We start from the raw sequence: 21540 nt of genomic DNA, 5'->3' as shown, positions 1-21540 counted from the left end.
TTGCAGATCCAAAAATACAGAATATGCAAATCCGAAAAAATTGCAAAGAGGCAATAATAAAATATGCAGATCTGATAATTAAATTCAAAGAAATGAAATGATCATACCAAATTTCGCAAATCGGGACTTCGGGTTCCGATTTGCAAAAAAAAATTTTCTCAATTTTAACTATGGCCTAGGGTAGGCAAATTTATAGTCTAAATTCACCAAATCGACACTTCGGACGCAATGGTGAGGTCCGCTTTGGCTCTAGATGCTCCCAATGACTACGATACTCTAGATCTAAATCGAGATCCTCTGAGAAGTGAAGCAAGAATGGTCTCCAATGGCTATGTGAAGAGAAGGTCCCTCAGTTATGATACCATGTAAGAATTTGTCTTAGGGCAAAATCACCCAAGATCAAGAAGCTCAAGCACTAGCACAAAATGGACCAATAAAATATGATCAGAATAACAATATGAAAATGAATTGATGTACATACACACTAGGAGTGTTTGATTATAAAGGCCTCTAGAATGACTAGGAGTCAGCAAAATGATAAGATTCACAAGTAAGCACATGTCCACCAAGAGTGGATTATCCTCCATTGAGCATAGAAATTAGTGCAATGGTGAGAGGATAAGCTTACATAGGTGTGTCACGTAAAATAATGTTGTAGACACCATGTGCTTAATTAGAGTGCGAACAACTGTGTTGTCTACATGACAAATCAGATAAATATGCAAACTCCTGTGTTGTAGACACCATGTGCTAAATTAGAGTTGCTAACTCCTATGTTGTCAACAAGACAACTCATATGAGTATGCATACTCCTAGGTGTCTAACTAATAAATAATAAAATAATGTATTAACCTAAGTAAACTTAAGTAAAGTGTAATAATAATTAATTATTTACACTAGTAGTGTCGAAACTTAGATAAATTATTATTAGTTGTTGAAATTATTAATTATTATGTTTTTAAGCTCGAGTAGACACGAACTCGAGACCTCCCAAATAAGAGGCTCATAGTTTACCATTGTGTTCTAGGCTCTTGCCTATTTAGTTATTATTATTTATCATTAGATTTGTAAATATATTATTCTATTAAAATATTCTATTTTAACATTTTTTTATAGGTAATGGGTTGAAGCCTTGATTATTTATTATTTGTTGAAATTAAATATTATAATATGTTAAGCTCGAGTAGACTCAAACCCAAGACCTCCTAGATGAGAGGCTCACAACTTACCATTGTATTGTGGGCTCTTGCCTAATATTCTATTTTAACATTAATAACATTATTTATTTATATTATCTATTTATTTGTCCATTTTAATATTATTTAATTATTAAAATCGTACTATTTAATGATTTTTATTATTAAATTTTATTTCAAAATGGGGATATCATATCAAAGCATGTCCATTGTCCACATATCCATCAATACAACTCATGATATGTTGTCATCCACTCATCCAAATCAATATCCTACTATCCCACTTCCTCCATCTCAACATCCATTGTCATCCACTCATCCAAATCCAGATCAAAGTTATTCTGAGACTTTAACACTATGGACCTATTGCAAATGGGGACCCCCTCTTTTTCACTTGTACTTGTTCAATTTTAGCAATTGAGGTGACCATTCAAAGCTCAAAAGGTTAAGGAGTGGTCAAGGGATCAAGTTGTCAGGTTACAAATAAAGATTAGAGTGTTGATATTAAGGTTCCACTAGGAAAGTTACAAGTTCAAATAAAATTCCTAGCTGCATTTATATTTTGGCTAGTCAATTAATCGGAAATACTCTATAAAGGCATAGTTTATACCTAAAGGCTTTAAAATCCTTCTAAAATGTATTTTCCATACTTAAAATGCAAAAAATCCATATAAATTTTTTTTTTTCATTATAAACATTCATAAAATCCAAATGGAAATCCCTCCAAAAAATGCATAAAATCCAGATGGAAATAAAATTTCCCCTCCAAAAATGGTTCAAATTCTAATGGAAATAAAATTTCCCTTCTTCAAGAGATATTTGCAATGAAAAAACAAAGTGTTAGACCAATTTGTCTAGATGGAGGTCGATTTTCCCTTTTGGATATCAAGAACAAGGAACAAAGTGACGAGTCCAAATGCAAGCGATTTTCCCATAGACTCTATATTTGAAAATTTTAAGGGAATACATTGCCCAAATGGATATGGATTTTCCCCTTTGTCCCAATGAAGATGATTTTCAACTATCCAATACTTCAAATATTATTGAACTCCAAAGTCAAGAAAATCTCGATGGAAGAAGAATCTCCCTTTGCCAAAACGAACATTAAATTTTCCCAAGTCTAGATGAGGGTTGTTTTTCCCTTTGAGGGTCATTTTTGTCAAGTGAAAATGTCTCTCCTAGAGATTATAAGGATTCCTCATTAGAACTAATCATGGAACAAAGCAATGCATAGCGAGGATGAGGAAAGTGCTACAACACATTGAGATAAGTTTCATCTTTAATTGTTCTTAGTATTTTAATTGAATATTATAATATCTAGATTTGATAAATTTATATTTGTAAACAGATCACAATTCTAAACTGAAATTGAAATTACAAATTCAGGGTTGTTCAATCAGATATCAGAATTACATAACAAGATATGATGCATATGAAGTTTGAGTTGCTTGAGGACAAACAATTTTGGGAAGGGCAGATTGTAACGTCCCCTTTCTAAAATTGGACTTAAGAAATAATAAATAAGAAAATAAATGATAATATAATTAATTACTAATTATATGATGGAAGAGCATAATAAATATAATAATATTATATTATATTCAAATAGTATAATCTATTATTAAATATAATATTTTTCATATTATAATATCTTAAATATTTTATAATATTATATGTTAATTATATAATAATATAACATAAACAAATAAATAATACTATTAAAATAAATGGGTAGAAACCTAAGCATGTCATGAATGACATTAATTGACAAAGAAAACAAAAATAAATAATCAGTATCAATAATGTAATCACAGTGAAGGTCTATGTAAGGCGGTGATCTACATAAGAAAGTACCATGTATTATCATTACACCATAGATATTTTCTGAAGGATATAAATAAATCAAGAGTTTGCACAGACCATGTTAGATAGTCATGAACCCTCTATGGATGAGATAGATATATTTTACCAAATAGGAAAATGATGATCTGGCCAAAAATAGGGAGCGATCACCAACTCAATTAAATGCCATTTGAATATTAATATAAGTTTGATGCTCAGAAGTTATCGGGTATTCATTGTAACAAACAAATATTGCAAATATGTCCATTGTGGGAAGTAATGCTCCATTTGGTCTCCAATGCAGGTGACATCTTTTACCATGTTCATAATAGCATATAAAAGTCATGACTCTTGTTAAAGAAAGCGGATGAGATTTATTTTTCTACTTCTCTAATACTGAGATCTGGAGAAACGATATTTGTGTATCTGTTTTATTTGGACGAATAATCAATCTTTATTGGTTGGAAGATTACAGACACAGTCACCTAGTAAAGAGCATAGCACTGGTCATTTCCTGGATGCACATAGGTATTAGAAAAATATCACCAAGAACGGGAATAATCATTCAGGAAGAAATTACAAATACTTCTCATCAAGTTAGGGAAGATTCTTATTAATTTATAAATATGCTGGAGATTACAGTAACTGGGGCAGTATAATAATAAAAAATATTTTGATGATTATAGTGTCAGAACTAAGTGTTCATCCAATGACTTAAGGGGCTTTCAATCAGGCAAGTAGACAAATTATAATGCACAAAATCAATAGATCTTCATAACATCTGCAAAGTAGGCTTTATCAAAATACATTGGATTTAATCAAATTCTACAATGTTAGAAGATAAGGATATTTATTACATATAATGAAGAACCTTTCTATTGAAATATAAGAACTGATTTCCAAACCCCATAAGATTTGATATGTGACATTACAGGAGGCAAGTTATTAGAGAATGTTTGATTAAATGAAAGGACTTGTCGTTTGAAGATTCTACATGGGAGAACACGGGGATTCTACATCATCCAAAGTTGAGATTGCTTGTGGACAACCAATTTTGAGAGGGGCGTACTATAATGTCCTCTTCATTGTACCCATCTCAATTAACGTCTTAGCCTTTATGCTCCTGAAGCTAAGTGAAGAAACAAACGAGAAATTAATTAACTATTTGTAAGGTTTTCAAATAAATGAATATTAAAAGGTGACCTTATATTAATCTAATAAAGAAACAAAAATAAAAACAATATGTTCCTTGAAGCTTTATAGAAGGATCCACCTCCTCATGTTTCTAGAAGCTTCTTGAAGGGTCCGCCTCCTCATGTTTCAAGAAGTGTCTTTAAGGACCCACCTCCTCTTGGAGAAAAGGTATAAATAGTTGTTGTCGGTAAACTTATAAAACAGCCGACAGGTAGATTAGCATGTAATTGGTAATTGTTATGTAGCTGACGGGCCCTTTGAGAAGGTTCTTCGGAAAGGTATATGTGCACCGTCCGGAATGGACTTTGGATCATCGTGGTAATAATCATTGGAAGCACTATGTAATCTCTTCGGCATATATGCGAATAATAAAAGAAGTACTGCTGTGTTACATGTTCTTGTCTATTGTCTGTATGCATTAGTAAACCATTTACCCGGTACAGTAAACAATAGTGGGTCAGTTAAGCTTCTAATCATCTAGTGCTTGACATTGTTTTGATATTAAGATTTGTGGAACCAAGGGTTTCTTCTGGTTTTTCCACTGGTCATTAGAAACAATCACTCTGATTGATGACCAAAATTGAGGTGGTGAAAGATCCTCCAGAGGGTTGTGATTGTTTGAGTTAGAGATATCCAGTCTTTCACATTGGTACCATTGTGTTCAGATTTCATGAAGACCAACTTGGTATGAAGTATGAAGATTGTTAATTGCTGACATCCATTTGGGCATCAATTTCACAAGGTAATTCAATCACTCTATTGAGGGAATTTCGGCAATGGATTTTAGAGCTTTTGCATGTTTGTAATCAGTCAATTGCATTTTCATTCTAATACATTAGATGTTTTGAAATCTTTGCAAGCATTTCCATTGTTACCAATTGAAGTTAAGCATATTAGAAGAAATCTACAACATATCCCTTGCATGCAAAGTGTATGCCAAGATAAAAAATCAGCAAAATTGGAATCTGAATTAGTAAGGAATATTACAAGCTCAATACTTCATGATCTATTTGCTAAACTTTTTTTTTTGCATGCTCTCATGTGAATGCAGGTCCAATAAGATAACCATACCAAAACTGGTATAGCATTTTCAAAGACTCAAATTAATCTAGGTAGATATACCTTATATAGTAGATAGAATCCAGAAAAAGAAATTATGTATAAACATGCAAAATGCACCCAGAGCCTGCAACAAGCAAGAGACTTTATGGATTAAGATCAAGCCACTACCAAAATCTAAAAAATTGCAAATTTTCTTGAAAAAAATATCAAATAGAAACTTTTGATCAAAAGATCATCTACACCATTAAGACAAGCAAGAGAGGAAAAATGTACAGCCCATCAATTTTTAACTATGGAATCTACATAGATATTGAAGTATCCAATAGGACTGTATATTAAATTAAGAACGATTCGTCCAAGTAGTGAACTATCTATATCTACAATTCTTCTAAGAATTGAAAAAAGTGGCTTTCTCAATAAGTGATGTGAAAAGGAAAATTAAAATTTCTAAGTAAAAGCATTGAACATTGCATAGCTACAATTGTATTTTTAAATACAAGGAATGGATTAAGCACCACATACTTACAATTTTCCAAATTTCTAAAGGTTTTCTTGTAGATATTAAGTTTTTCATTATTGTGACATCTCCTTGTGCTTCCTGGTGAATTCACTTGATAGGGCTTTACATTTAAACATGACCTACCCATGAAAGATACCAAACACAAGACTCAAGCTCCCAAACCAAAAAGAAACCAACTGAAGGTTTTAATTACATGATTAACTAATAAAGTACCTTTACCTTATAAATATTGCTAGACTAAGGCAGTTATTCTAATCATACATAAAATATTCAAGCGAATATAACCCAACAGGGAGGATAATGTAACCTCTTGCAATCTCATTTATAAGAATTTAGTTAGAACCCTAAGAGAGAATACAAGTGAACATTATAGTGGTATTAGAGCATAATTGTTACATAACTATTTTTGTGTAATTATAAAAATATTCTTTATAGTCGTTGAGGATTCATGCGAAGTTGAGTTGATTGGATTAAATTAGTTAATCGTTATGGTTTCATGTGAAATGGAAGTGTTGGTTATTCGTTATAACTTCAGGGGAACTTGGAATAGTGATTAATTTTTATGATGTTATACGAGTTGGAAATGGATAGCTAATATGATTAATTGTTATAGTAATTTTGATTTTATTGAATGTTGTTAAATATGTTATTACCATAGTAAATTTCTTTTGCAGGAACGCGCTGAAGGTGGAAAGCATTGTCAGAGAGGGAATTGGGCATGAGGACACCACCTACCATTGAGCTAATAGGTATGGGTCCTAAACCACCTTGGTCAAGGGAAAACTAGACTAGGCAAGCAAGGGTTTAACAAGTGATCACCGTGAGCTAAGGTCAACGAACCTAATAAGATAATAAAATAATCAAGCTAAGAACAAATGGTTACCTTTATAATTTGGGATGATCTCAAAGTCTCTTGTTATAATTGACATATCTTAATATAATGATACCGTGGTACCTTGTTGAAGTATAAGACTGAATACTAATATTATTCAAAATAACAATTCAAGACAAGAATGTGATATAAGACTGAAAGTGGTATGAAGAATCAATGCTCTGCAATATATACTGAAGGATGTGAGTGAAGTATTCGCTGCTCTAGATATACTGGAAGACTTGTGTATCTTTATGTGTTCCCCGTATATTCTGAAGCAAAGGAGATCACAGATATATATATGCGGGCAGATGAAAAGAAGTCACGACTAATAGCCGTGACTCATATTTGAGTCACGTCTATTAGACGTGACTGTTATTAAGTCGGGATAAGACACGGCTTATATAATTTCATTAATATAAAACTTGCGCCCGAGTCATATAAGGAACTAAGCAAGCGTAAATGAAACTAATACAAGCACCTGATATTATATCGAGATTAATATAAACTGACACCCCATAGTTATTAGTTAGTTTTATATAATATGAATAGATATGAAATTATAACTCATGTCATAATTTATATTTAGAATAACTATATATATATATATATATATATATATATATAATATATATATATATATATATATATATATAATATATATATATATATATATATATATATATATATATGTTTATCAAATATCTCATATATAATATAACATAAGAATAATTATAAGAGTTATAAATAACTCTTCAACTAATCTATACATCAACACTCCCTCTTAGATTAGTAAGATAAACACACATAAAAGGTCTTTGATCAGAAGACTTCTATTATGTAATGTCAAATATAAGTATTGATTAATATAATCAACTTATATATGACATCATGTAATATGAGAGTTGGCCTATCAAAATATCAATCACATGATATTCACCAAGCTTTCAAGAGAAATGGCCTATCAGAAACATCAATTTAATGATGATCACCAAGTACTCTAAGTAATGGTCTTCAGAATATCAACACTTGATGTTTACCATGTATTCAATAAGGTAATGGTCTGGATAAAATCAACATATGATATTCACCATTATAAGATCATATTTGAGTATTAGTCTAAAGAATATCAACATATGATATTCACCAAATACTCTTTGAGTAGTGGTCTCCAAAATGAGATTCAAGATATTCACCAAGTACTGAGAGTAATGGCCTCGAGAATATCAAGTCGTATGATATTCACCACGTACTCTATGTAATGGCCTCTAGAACATCAAATTTACATAACATTCACCATATACTCAAAATATTTATAAGGTATGTGCACACGCATTCTCATAATGCTACCATATAAATATCCATCATGCAAGGTATAATCTATCATGATCTTCATAGATATCATAAGATATCTATCATAATAGAAAATTTAAGTTATTGTAAGATCGTCACCTTTCAATAACTTCTACAGTTTCAAGTGTTGATCATTTGGAAGTCGTCACTTCCTCATGATGTACACTGGGGTTAGGCCCATCACATAGTCACAAGGTATATATGAATTATATTCCTCTTGATTACTACAATTTATTAATTTCTGAAGAATCCATCACAACATGGTTTACTCCCTCTGAATCACTATGATGTAGATCACTGAAGGTTGATTTAATCATATCCTCTATCTTCTCCCTCTCTTTTAATGTTTCCTAAAATGTAAGCCTCACTCTGGATCTTAATCTCCCTCTTTTTCCTACAAGAACATTCTCGAAGGAAAAGATCAAGGTACATAACTCTTCAAGAGTATGTAGAAACAAATAAATGTGACTTTTATTTAAAATTATATTACAATAAGTTGGTATTTTGAGACTCTATCTCAAAAATTATTACCAAGCTAAATTCATTTTTAAAAAAACAATTTACATTTATTTTGCTATTTCATGAAGATGATAAGATAATTGAGAACTCCCTCTCAATCCTATTATTTCATGTGTTAAGGATATTTGAAGTTCTTTAGAATAGGCATCTTTCCAGATCTATATCAGAATTGCTGACTCTGGCAAAGGATGCCTGATGTTTTAGTCTATCAGGGCAATGAGATGCTAAGTGACCATAGTTGTCACATCTAAAGCATTGTATTTTAGAGTAATCCATATGTTTCCTTTTTCCTTTGAATTTGGGTATCTTCTTTTTATCGACTTGGGTTGTGAGAGCCTGAACATCACATCCAATGGAAGTGTCATCTAGAGACATTAACATGCCCTCCTCTTGTATGCAATCAGCCTTTAATCGAGCAAGCTTAGGAATCTTGGAACGAGCACATACTCCTTGTCTAAAAGTCTTCCATGATGATGGCAGTCCCTTTAGAGCAATCATGGTTAATTCTTTCTCATCATAGATATGACCAATCGTAGAAAGTTGGTTCCTTAGTTCTGTTATCCTCATGAAATATGTAGAGACGGTTTCTAATTTATTCATCTTAATGTTGGAGAGATTGTCCTTTAGAGTTAGAATTCTAGTGGTATTGTTCATCTCAAACATTTCTTGAAGTGCTTTAAACATTTCATGTGCTGTGTCTAGCTCTGAGATGATTGGAAGTAAATGGTTCCTAGCACCGTCCACAATCAACTTCATGGCTTTGGTGTTATCATTTTCCCATTTTTCCAATTCATTACTTCCTTTGGTTAGTGGTTCGGATTTTTCAATTAATTGTTTCAAACCATTCTCTTTCAAGGTTAACTTCATTCTCAATTTCCATCTTGCAAAATCTGAATCAACTTTGAGTCTATCTTCTAGTCTCATACCGTTCACCATTTTGACAAATGTAGATTTTAAGAGAACTTGATTGCACTAATAAATCTGATCAGGATCACCTTCTTAACTTGGCTCTGATACCATGTTGAAGTATAAGACTGAATACTAATATTATTCAGAATAACAATTCAAGAGAAGAATGTGATATAAGACTGAAAGTGGTATGAAGAATTGATGCTCTACAATATACTGAAGGATGTGAGTGAAGTATTTGCTATTCTAGATATACTGGAAGACTTGTGTATCTTTATGTGTTCCCTGTATATTCTGAAGCAAAGGAGATCGCAGATATATATATGCGGGCAGATGAAAAGAAGTCACGACTAATAGCCGTGACTTATATTTGAGTCACGTCTATTAGACGTGACTATTATTAAGTCGGGATAAGACACGGCTTATATAATTTCATTAATATAAAACTTGCGCCCGAATCATATAAGGAACTAAGCGAGCGTAAATGAAACTAATACAAGCACCCGATATTATATCGAGATTAATATAAACTAACACCCCATAGTTATTAGTCAGTTTTATATAATATGAATAGATATGAAATTATAACTTATGTCATAATTTATATTTAGAATAACAATATATATATATATATATATATATATATATATATATATATATATATATATATATATATATATATATATATATATATATATATATATATATATATATATATATACGAGAAAAGGTGGATACAAGATGGTATCCTTATCTTAACACATTGAGAGCAATTTATAATTTCACCTTTGGGTAATGTTATAATTTTATTATTTTGTGTCATTGGCCTTTGTATTTCCAGTGACCTATTTTTGATATTGTTGAAATAGCCATTTGTTCTATTGACCTTTTAATTTTATGAAGCCAAGAACATAACTCATGCCTCTGCCACCTTCCCTCATCTTTTTTTTAACTCCAATCGGGAGTGCATGTCTTTGTATCAAGCATGTATTTGAGAAGGGGAAGCCATTCTTCTTGGTACGGTTTACAAACATATCAGCATATACAACCAAATTCATATCTACATTTGCATTCAAGTCTACTACCTGCGTTGCATCCATAGTCGCATGAATACATATCTGCGAATTACATTCTTGCTTTTGTTCATATCATAGAATTGCATTCATTGTATCGTTGAATAGCTCTATTAATTGCATCCATACCTAGTTGATTTCATATCATGATAGATATATTGGCAATCATGTTCTCTACTTGCGAATTGCCTTTTGGTGATTGTTTTCCATACTCGCATTGCTAGAGGCCTGTTGATCAGCGGTCAAGGATTTGTGCTAGGTTTCATCAGCTCTTACCAACATTGAAGGGAATCAACCCTCTATTTACAAAGTCAGGTCGTGCATCTAACGACACTCATCTTCTCTTACTCATTTTTATTGATAGTTTTGTGATTGCAAACCAGTAACATGAATGCTACAAGTATTATTTGTATAGGGCCCAATGGATTAGAATCCATGGTGATGAATTTTTTTCTTTGATGATACAACTATTTGCTAGAGAATGTGCATATAAATTAGTTGAATTGCTTATTGTATAATTACATGTCTCATATCAATGTTTAAATAATTGGAGAGAAATACCAACTCTGGGAAATCTGTAATGGCCTCATTTTTAGCAAGTTCCTGCAATTGGCCAACTCAATTCACCATCATGACCCTCGTGAGTTGACAGTGGGATTTGAGCATCTCAGTTGTGTGGTTATAGGCTTTCCAGAAGTCTATGGTGTATTTGGCTCCATTTGAGGGACTTACTATTTATAGTAAGTCCTATTGGTTCCGATGAGCTCAGTTAAGTTAGAGGAGTTGGGGCATGCTCTCAATTTTTATTTTAGGCTTCGGGTTTGAGCTCCAAGAATCTTGGAGGGAGTGTCTATTTTTAGTAAGTCACCACATCAGGTTCATTCATCATCTTTCATCATCAAGATCACTTTGGTGTTATCAAATTTGAATTCTGATACTTCTTCGGTTGTTTTCGCATGATGGATGAATTATTATTATTCATCTAAATAAGCTGAGGTTGTTATTTTTGTTGGTGTTGTTTGTTGGTCACCTCTGTATCATAGCACATTGGAACCAGGACATAAAGTTTTAAATCGTGGGAACAAGAAACAATGGCCTCACATGTCAGAATTTTAAGTTATGATAGAAAAGGTCATTTTCGGAGCCAAAAGCAATTAATAAATTAATTTATAATGACACTTTATTTTATTTTAATGTTGTATGTGGGAAGCTTCCTAAGTGAAGTTCATTTGGGAAACTTTGTGCCATTTGGAGATTATAAATATGAGCTCATTTGATGAGTAAAGCATCTGATTATTTGATTATCTTATTTTGCTTTGTCATCTTTATGACATTTCTGAAGTCTAATTTTTTTGTGCCCTTGCTGAAGTATAAGGGTTTGTTCTTGAGAAGTTCATTGTAATTCACAACTGAGGTATTGTGAATTGGTTTTCTAAGAATTGGTCTTTATCTCCACTATTGTATACACTGTGGTTGGGAGATACTATGGTGTTGGGAGTTTGGAATTTGGCATCTTCTTATACTGTTATTACTATTCCTGAGAGTGGTTGGGTGCTGGTTAATTTGGAACTGGCTGAGCACTCATTTACATTTGCTGCTAGGCATTATTTTCTATTTGCACTTTGGGAGCAGCGTTTTACATATCTGCAGTTGCGTTTGTTTGTTGGAGAATTCTATTGCTGTTGCTAGACTTCATTTCAAAGGGTTTCAAGGCATGTCTTACCTATAAGTTTATGGATTGTAACTTCTAATTTTTCTGGGTATTGTTGATGTAGATAATAGGGGATATTTTATCAACTGGGTTGTTGGTATTTTGTGAAAATACTCAATATCTAGGTTGATATTAAAATCTCAAATTTTCAGTTGTGTATTCCTAATGTAATATCCATATATTTGAGCTGAAATAATTATTGTAATATCTTCTATTTTTCTGCTATATTGTTGTATCATAAATTGCAAAACCTCAAAAACAAAGGAAAGAAATCATTTTTTTGGCACAGATTGTTTGAGAGCCAACACGCTCATTACAATGGTATCAGAGCTTGCTTGCAAAGTGTTTGACGAAATGTCAAACCACTGAATTATAAAAGAATTTGATGTTTAACGAAGTTATAACCAGTTGGGGTTATTACAAAATCCTTATATAGTGGCATTATTTGTATGTCCCTGAGATAAGGAAAAACACCACTAAAAGATTGTTGATAAAGTTATACCAATGAACCTCCTATTATAAATTTGTCATAGGCCCAAATTGGACAGAGATATCATGTCTGAAATAAGCAGATTTTTCATCAATGAATCTTGGACAGCCACACTGAGATTCATCGAGGATGACCAGAAAGTTTGAGATGAAGGGTGTGGGCTGATAGCCAAAGGTTGCATAGAATAAACTACAAGTCAAAAAGGAGTAATCAATGCTAAACATATCATTTTTGAATATAAGGAAGCAAAATAGAATGAGTCATCTCATGGTAATCGAAGTGTATAATTCTTGTTGTCGAGTCAAGCAATGGGTGATTGGGTAGCTTACAGTCGGATAGATGAGCTGATAAGAAGGACTCCATAGCCTAGTCGGCTGTATAACTAACACTCTTGCACCAGGATGCACAATGGTAGGACAGGGGTGTCCCATGCCTAATTCCAAGTAGGAAGGGCCTTTCTCAATTGAGATTGTGAAGGGATACTTAAGGGTCTATCGTTGGGAGCTCAAGCCCCTGACAATACTTCTCCTCTCCACCAAATGCCAGGACTTGCACAAGACAAAGTTATCATTTGCATTCAAGTTATCTTATTTCATTAGGTATATTACTTTTATGTACTTGTAAGTTTAGTTGAAAATATGTTTAGATAGTTGATATTGCTATAATCATTCAAGCACTTAATTAGTTATTCTCCTTTCAATTATCTAGGATTCAGTTAATCTATTATAACTATTAATCTATTTCAATATGCAAAGTAGTTCTTATAATTGTCTTTCATCTGATTATGGAAAGTAACATATCTTTCATTTATATTTAATTATTTGTTGGGAAAATTAGCTTGATAAAATAATTCTACCATCCCATTAATAAACGTTTATGCAAACCTATTAAATAAGAACTAAGGTCACTATGAACAAAATAGCCAATGAGATGAGGTCCTATATGGAACAAACAAACCAAACCCTACTAAGCCAAATGGAGAAATCAAACCAAACCCTCCTCCGATCCTTAGAAAACATGGGGATGAGATAAGATTAAAAAAATTAACGTCCAACAAGAGACTACAAGGATCTAAGGGACTGGAAGACATACAACAAGACAATAACTAGTAGTGGGAGCACCAAATGATATCCGCTGAAAGAACAAACAGGAAAGAAAAGGAACCAAAATAATAGAACAAAGAGAGACTAGATATTCCTCACAGACAAGAAGTAGCCCAGCACAGAAGGATGCAGTTCGAGGGCAAGGGCATACCCCCAAACTGTCTCAAGGACCTGTTGGGAGTATGGTGATGTTGATGTTGCCGAGTGGGTCCTCTACAAGGTCTCATAGACCTAGAGTGTCCTAAGAAGAGTCGGGCAATGGCTCCATCCCATAGGTAGGAGATACAAGAGTGAAAAAAGAGGTGATGAGCTTGTCTAAAGTCAGTCTCGACAGAAATTGAAGCACCAAAGTGTAATCATGAAATCGCACCGAATCCTAGAGATAAACTGCAAGACACTACTGATCAATGTACCTAATAAAATGAAGAAATGGACGTGCACTCTCTAAACAAGCAGTAGAATCTCCCCCTGATCTCATGGTAAATCGGGCAACGAAAAACAAAATGGGTCTCATCTTTCACCTTCCCAAGGGGACAAAGACAGAGACCTATCCCCTTTGTCAATTTGGTTGTCATTTTGTATGCATAACTAATGAGAACCTACTCTGAAAGACCCAAAATAGATGCAGAGGGCATGAGTCCAGCGGTAAGTGAGCTACAAAGGGCGCACAATAACCCTATCCTACATATCTGTGTAGTACTCAACATAGAAGGCTATCCTTAGGCGGAGCCCTCCCGAAAGGTTACTCCATGTTGTGATAATATACAACTCATAGATGTCAAGCCTAACGTGCTCATTCAACTCCTACTGGACGGGAAGGAGGTGAGAAGGGGCATCCAAGGAGAACTAGAAGGGGGGAAGGCAATCCATCGTAATCCCAATTGAGCTAAGAAGAGAAGAAACATGGGAAAACCAATAGTGAGCTCTGTAAGTATGATTGAAGCCCGTTACCATCCCAAAAGAGCAATTGACCAAGTAGGAATATCTATGACGGCCCTCAGTAGAGGCCCCGAAGCTCCAAAGTCAGTGGAGAAACCAAACCAAATTGAATATGGTCCCAAGTCTAAAAGGATGAGCCCCAAACTCAACCAAGATGATACTATGGGGGGTGGACCAATGAAATCCGATAATGCACCAAAAGAAAGTCTGGACTTTCAACCAAAGCTCAAACTAAAGCCAAGAGAGACAGGCCCCACACAATAAAGTTGTAGAGGATACTAAGTATGACCAAAGAGTCAAAAAGGGGCATCTTGGTCATGGTGATCTGGAAGTGATGTCTAAAGCATTTTTTCTCAAGCATAACCAAGTCGAGACCCTTATTAACTTGAGGTTGCACAACAGGTCTCATGCTGAAACGAGGTCTGAAGAACTTAACCTTCAGGTAGTGTAGGAGGATGTGATCTCAACTTACACACCCTAGAAGTGGAAATGGAGATGTGAGATCTTCAAGCAGTTGAAGACCATCGCCTGGGTCTTGCCCAAGTTCACAACTAACTACCGCAAGTCACAAAAGGAGGCCAATCCATGAAGGAGGCACTAGAGTCCCTCAGGGGAGAAAGACTTAAGAGCCACATCATCGAAAAATAGTGAAATGGAGATCAAAACCTAGTCTAAATGACATCCATCACCAAGGAGCAAGAAGTTATGGAGGAAATTCTCGAGCTAGTCAATATAAATACCAAAGAAATTTTAATGGTGCATTGGATAGGATCTGAATAACCTTGCGGAGTCTTGAACCTTTCCACAACACCCCCATAAAGCCTCATGATAGCTGTCAAGGGAGTCTCAAAAACCCCAATATCCCTAAGCCTTTGGAAAAGAGTAGTTCGAGGAACTAGAAAAGAGTCATCTAACGAACAAAATCAAAAGCTCTGCAAAAGTCAACAAAGCAACAGTAGACTTTCGTCGAGCAATTGTACCTCCTCAACGATAGTCTACAAGGTCAGTATATGGTCCATAGTCTAAAACTCTATACAAAAATTGGCTTGCCCCCTAGCCTAACAATGTCGTATCAAGATCCCTAGATAAGATAGTGTTCAACACAATGGCATAAAGCTAAGTGAATCCATGCCCAACCATGATGGCCCTCTAATTGTCAAGGTCAGAAACCGATCTGATCTTATGATCAGATAAATAATATGCCGCAACCAAAAACCAGGAAAACCAATGCAAACCACACTATTAAAGAACACTATAAGAAAAGAGCCCAAACTAGTAATACCAAGCTTGAAGAGCTCTACTTTGAACCCTTCCTCATCAACTGTCTTGTTATTGTTCATACATCTAACAACCTCACCGATGTTGGAGAAGGTAAAGAGGTAGCAATGAGGCAGTGGGGAGGTGGGTGATGTAGACAGGAGGCTGGTCAGGGATATCACAAAGAGTAGAGGTGTGAAAAAAAAGGGAGTTGTGATCTAAGGTGGAGGGAGGGGTAGCGAGGGAACATGGCATGCTAGAAGTGATGGAGGAGCATCTAAGGTTCTTGGAAATCTTGCATTATTTGTTTCTTGTTTTGTTAGTGTTTTACCTGTTTTGATGATTGCTTTTGTAGTTGTCTGATCATAAGTCCTAGCTTGTGTGATCGTGTTGACTTAAAGAGGATCTACTCTAGATTGTTCTCCTATGATTGCATGTCATTTAGATTCTATATCGATGGGTATTCTTTGTTTTTCTCTTGGGTAGTATGTTCATTGATCGTTGTGTTCACAAATAGATGTGTTTGTCGATTGTTGGTCCTAGCATTCTAACTGATTGTGGGGTTTTCCCTGCTTTGACTGATCGTGGATTTTCCATGAAGTGATGTGTGATTCCTACATGCACTCATTCAAGATTATTTGTGATGATTCTTGGAACATGTGTGGAAATATATCTATGACTAAACCTTATGTGCTTATGTCATGTCCCCTTCTCCGCGTTAGTGGCGGCGCCGAGTTAATCTATCTCTGCATCCGGATAGATTAACGGCATCAATCAGGATGTTTTACCAGTCACACTGAGAACTTTAATTTAAAGGCTTATCTGATATTAATTTGGACATTCAGTTATAAAGTCACTTTATGTTTATAAAGTTTTACTTTATAAAGTGACTTAAGTCACTACAGGACGAAACAGTGGTTTTTATCCCACATATCTCATGCCAACTCTTTTCCCTCATTTCAAGGTTATAAAAAGGAGAGCCTACATTGGGATTGTCACCACAAAGTTGATATTAAATGTTCAGATAAGGCTGGTTGCTTGAATGTGACTGGGAGGACGAAAACCCTCAAGGTTGGGAATACCAAGGGAGTTGGACGTAGCCCCAGACTTCCTTAAATTTCTTAATCTCAATGATATGGGCAGTTCGGCAATAACTTTCAGGTGAGTGTACAAGTGAATATTATTTAGAAGTGATTGTGTGTTGGGCGAGTTGAATCTAGGGAAAAGTATACGTTCGGTTGTTTATACTATCTGCTCCTGCGAGTAAACGGGAACAGTATAACTATTACGCAAGGAGATTTTGTTGAGCCGAGCAGGTTTTCAGTGGTGAATCAGAAACAAGTGCCATAAGCCAGAGGTGATTGAGTTACATTGCTCACGTCGGGTCTTTGCAAACGTCCACACCATTCCCAGCGACCACGTATTACCCCGACTGGAGTAGAGCCGCTCACGCATGGAAGGGAGTGGATGAACAAGTGATAGGGTCGACCAAGCCATCTTCCACTCGTGACGTCCCAGGAACAAAGACGCAGTCGGATTCAACTGAATCACATCCACATAGGTCGGGCGAGTGCAGGTGTTTAATTTGGGATTGAAGACGCCAGCTCCAGCTTAGTGCAGCAGCCGGTTATGGAGTGAAGACTAATACACGCAGCAGGTGTACACAGAGGTAATCGGACCAAGGTTATAAAGCCAGTTTAAATCCTTGCACACGTCCCTGAGCATCATCAGATTAACGGGACTGCATTAAATCCACTATTCCAGTTCTATACAAATCGAAGGTTAGTTCTGAAAATCCTTTGACATTCCTGGAGTCATTAATTAGAAATTAATCTGTATGAACACTGAAATTGGTTTCAAGATATTGTGACTCGAGTTCGACTGGCACATTACTGTAGATGCACATTGTGAACAAATTCTAGACTCAGCTCCAGGCAGTAATGAGTATTAGTATTTAATCTTCATGTTGTAACAATCTGTAGTGACAGATATCGGTCACTTGACAACTGTTTGCTGTAATGTCCTCGTGTATTTTTTCCATAGTGCCTGGACTAATAATACAACATTCAGAATTTACAATCAAAGGGGTACTCCAGAAGTTTATGATTTGTTTGGCAAAAGAAAATTAATATTTAAGACTCCTGAAGTGTTCATCAAAGGAAGAAAAATAGATAAGGACAGAACTACCAGAGTTTAACAGTAAATTGCTGTGGGATAGTTGATTAAATTTATTACAGCTTATTCATTGATCCTATCTTTGGGGCTCATCTTGTGAGCTGTAACATGTTTCCTAATCATTGGGAAGTGTAAATCTTCTAGGTCAACCTATGCCAAAGTGAATAAATATGCAATACCTTTGACATATCTAAGCAGTGGAATAATAGAGGAACTTAGTAGGATGATTTAGAGATCAATCTTGCATGTGCATAATGATTGCATACTAGATTTGTATCTATTGTAAGGTTGCAACCGAGTAGGCCTTGTTGCACAGCATATTGCATGCTACTTGTCATTGAATCTAAAATTAATCAATTGCATTCTATTATTTTCATTCTTCCTTTGTGAAATTGCTTCCCTGTGTTACTCTTGTTGCTAGGTTGGACATCTCCATTGGGGATTCTTCGTCCTAGACTTTGTGTCAGATGGTATCAGAGCTAGGTTTATGTTTCTTAGGAAAGATGATTTGTTGGGATCATGTGAAAACCTTGTAATTTGGTAGTAGGGTGATCTCTATTCTGACCTATAACTTTTAGAGGTTGTGATCTTGTCGGGCCCTAGTTGATTGGTTATAGGGGTGCAAACTTGTGTCTGACCTATAACTTGTAGAGGGTTGTAAAGATGGTTCGTAGAAGAGATAATGCAGATCCTACGGTTATGGATATGTTGAGGCAGATTGCAACAAGACCTTGGAGTTGTTGAGAAAGCTCAAAGAAGAAGAATACCTATTGAAGATGTTAGTGAGGATAAAGCTGAGGAAGTGGAAGACTGAGTTCTCGATCTAGAGTAGGGTGATAGATTCTTAAGAGTCATGACAAAAGTGAATCTTGAGCCACAATTTTAGTCCTCCTAAGTATGATGGTTAGCTTGATGCTAATGAATTGTTCGATTGGATCTTTGAGATGGAAAAATGTTTTGAGTATGAGAATACACCGGTTCACAAGAAAGTGAAGATTGCAAGTACAAAGTTGAAAGGACATGCATCTCTTTGGTGGGAGCATCTGCAGACTGATAGGAAAAGAAGAGGAAAGGAAAAGATTAAGACTTGGGTGAAGATGATTAGCAAGTTGAAAGACAAATTCCTTCTAAGTGACTACAAAGTGAACCTATTGAAGAAATTGCAAAACCTAAGGCAAAAGGATATGATTGTGAAGGGCTGCGCTAAGGAATTCTACAAGTTGGATATTAGATTTAGACATATTGATAATAAATTTTGGTCAAGATGAGATAAGTTTGGTCAAGATAGATAGCATAAAGGCGACATATCAATTTTCACTAAAGTAGAAGAAAAGTTGAACAAGAGGCATGAACATAGGCAAAGAGGTAGAGGTGGTAGATTCCCTAGAGGAAGAGGAAAATCTTATGGTGAAAATAGCAAAACCTATTTAGATCAAGGTAAGAATGATCAAGACAAAGGAAAATCTGAATGGGAGGAAGAAGGTTCCTACAAAGGTAGAGGAAGTTATTCAAGAGGAAATGGTCGTAAAAGGGAAGACAGGACTTGGATTAAGGACACTTTTTTAAAGTGTGGAGAAGAAGCTCATAGAGCATTTGAGTGCACAGATTTGAACAAGAAGGTTGGTAATGGTAGCAGAAATGCACTTGTGGAAGAAGACTTGAATGGACCAAAAGAGGGAGAAAACGTGATGGTGAGAACCTTGTGTAAAAAGGAATTTCTTGCGGATCTTGTGCTAAGGAAAAGCTTATTCAAAACTAGACGTAAAATTGCAGATAAATCTTGCAAAGTGACCATTGACAGTGGTAATTCTGCTAATATAGCATCAGAGGAGTTGGTTACCAAATTGCAGTTACCTAGAATGAAGCACCCTAAGCCTTATCAGATTGCTTGGATTAAGGAAGAACATAAGCTATTAAAAGTGAATAATGTCTTGTGAAATTTAAGATTGGTTCATATTATGATGAGATCTTGTGTCATATTATGCCCATGGATTGTTGTCACATCTTGTTGGGTAAACCTTGGCAATATGATAGATAAGCCTTGCATGATGGTCGATCAAAACGGTATAATATTTGGGCTAAAGAAAAAAGGCATGTTTTGTTGCCTTTGTTAGAAGAGTCTAAGGGTGACAATTGTACTATTGTCGGAGTTTGCTTCATTGAAGGAAATAAGTTTGTAAATGATTTGAGGAAGGAAGACGTGTTATGCTTTGATTACTAGCACGACTGAGAGGGGAACTAAAGATGAACAACCACAGGAAGTCAAAGAAGTATTGTCAGAGTTTAAGGATATCATTTCAAATAATGTACCTAATGGGATACCTCCAATTAGAAGTATCAGTCATTGCACGGACCTAATACCAGAAGCTAGTTTTCCTAACAAAGCACCACACCAGTTGACACCTGGAGAGAATGAAGAGTTGAATAGACAAGTTGAAGAGTTGTTGTAGAAAGGTTTGGTTAGAGAAAGTTTGAGTCCTTGTGCAATACCAGTTGTGTTGGCACTTTAAAAAAATGAAGAATGACGTATGTGACTGATTCTAGACCTATAAACAAGAAAATAGTGAACTATAGGTTTCCTTTACCACGAATGGATGATATTATGATTTGCTTGAGTCGAGCGAGATATTTTACTAAGATTGACATGAAGTGTGGTTATCATCAAATTCAACTCACAGAAGGTGATGAATGGAAGACTACTTTTAAGACAGGTGAAGGATTATATGAGTAGTTGGTTATGCGCTTTGGTTTGACTAATGCACCTAGTACTTTCATGAGGCTGATGAATGAATTTTTAAGGATACTCTTGGATAAGTTTGTGATCACACATGCTACCCACCGAAACTAGGCTAGCCAAATAGGGAAGATCTTTCACTTTTGAAATGGCGAACGATAGAGAATCCCAATGGAAATTCGCAGACAGAGAAAATAATCCAAATCGCATACATAGCTACTACCTACAAGCTGTGCTTAAATACCCATCGGGAAAACCTTCCGAGGGTGTACAAAGATAGCTAATGATCAAACTACCTACGGAAACAATTAAATTAAAAATGGGTCCGAGATATATTAAATAAATCGGCCTAATAACAAGGCTTAATTAATTACATTTATTTTATGACGGGGATATTACAGTCCTCTCGTCCCAAAATTTTCTTGTCCTCAAGCAAATGCAAATCTGGCAGTAGGAAACCTTCTGTAATCTTCTTCAATCCTGAGTCAGGTACTCAGTAGATCTTCCCACCAAAGTAAATGATGTCATCAATAATTTTGTATCTTTCAACGCATACATAGCCATCCATCAACTAGCATGCAAAAGTGTTCTT

The 21540-nt window shown here is 35.0% G+C and overlaps 1 protein-coding gene across 1 annotated transcript in view; it reads right to left on the bottom strand.

Moving 5' to 3' along the window:
* The window catches only part of LOC149532428 (Early-responsive to dehydration stress protein (ERD4)), a 416579-nt gene that overhangs the window by 353388 nt on the left and 41651 nt on the right, over positions 1 to 21540 (bottom strand). Inside the window, exon 3 of the mRNA XM_089805383.1 lies at positions 5355 to 5418. Within this exon, the coding sequence (XP_089661509.1) occupies positions 5355 to 5418 (64 nt within the window). The remainder of the gene's footprint in view (positions 1 to 5354; positions 5419 to 21540) is intronic.

This window comes from Cupressus sempervirens, chromosome 10 (assembly GCF_028749045.1).
Source record: "Cupressus sempervirens isolate cs-2001-9-10 chromosome 10, ASM2874904v1, whole genome shotgun sequence".
NCBI lineage: Eukaryota > Viridiplantae > Streptophyta > Pinopsida > Cupressales > Cupressaceae > Cupressus > Cupressus sempervirens.
The sequence above is the reverse complement of the archived record's forward strand: the minus strand, read 5'-3'. Positions and strand labels throughout refer to the sequence as shown.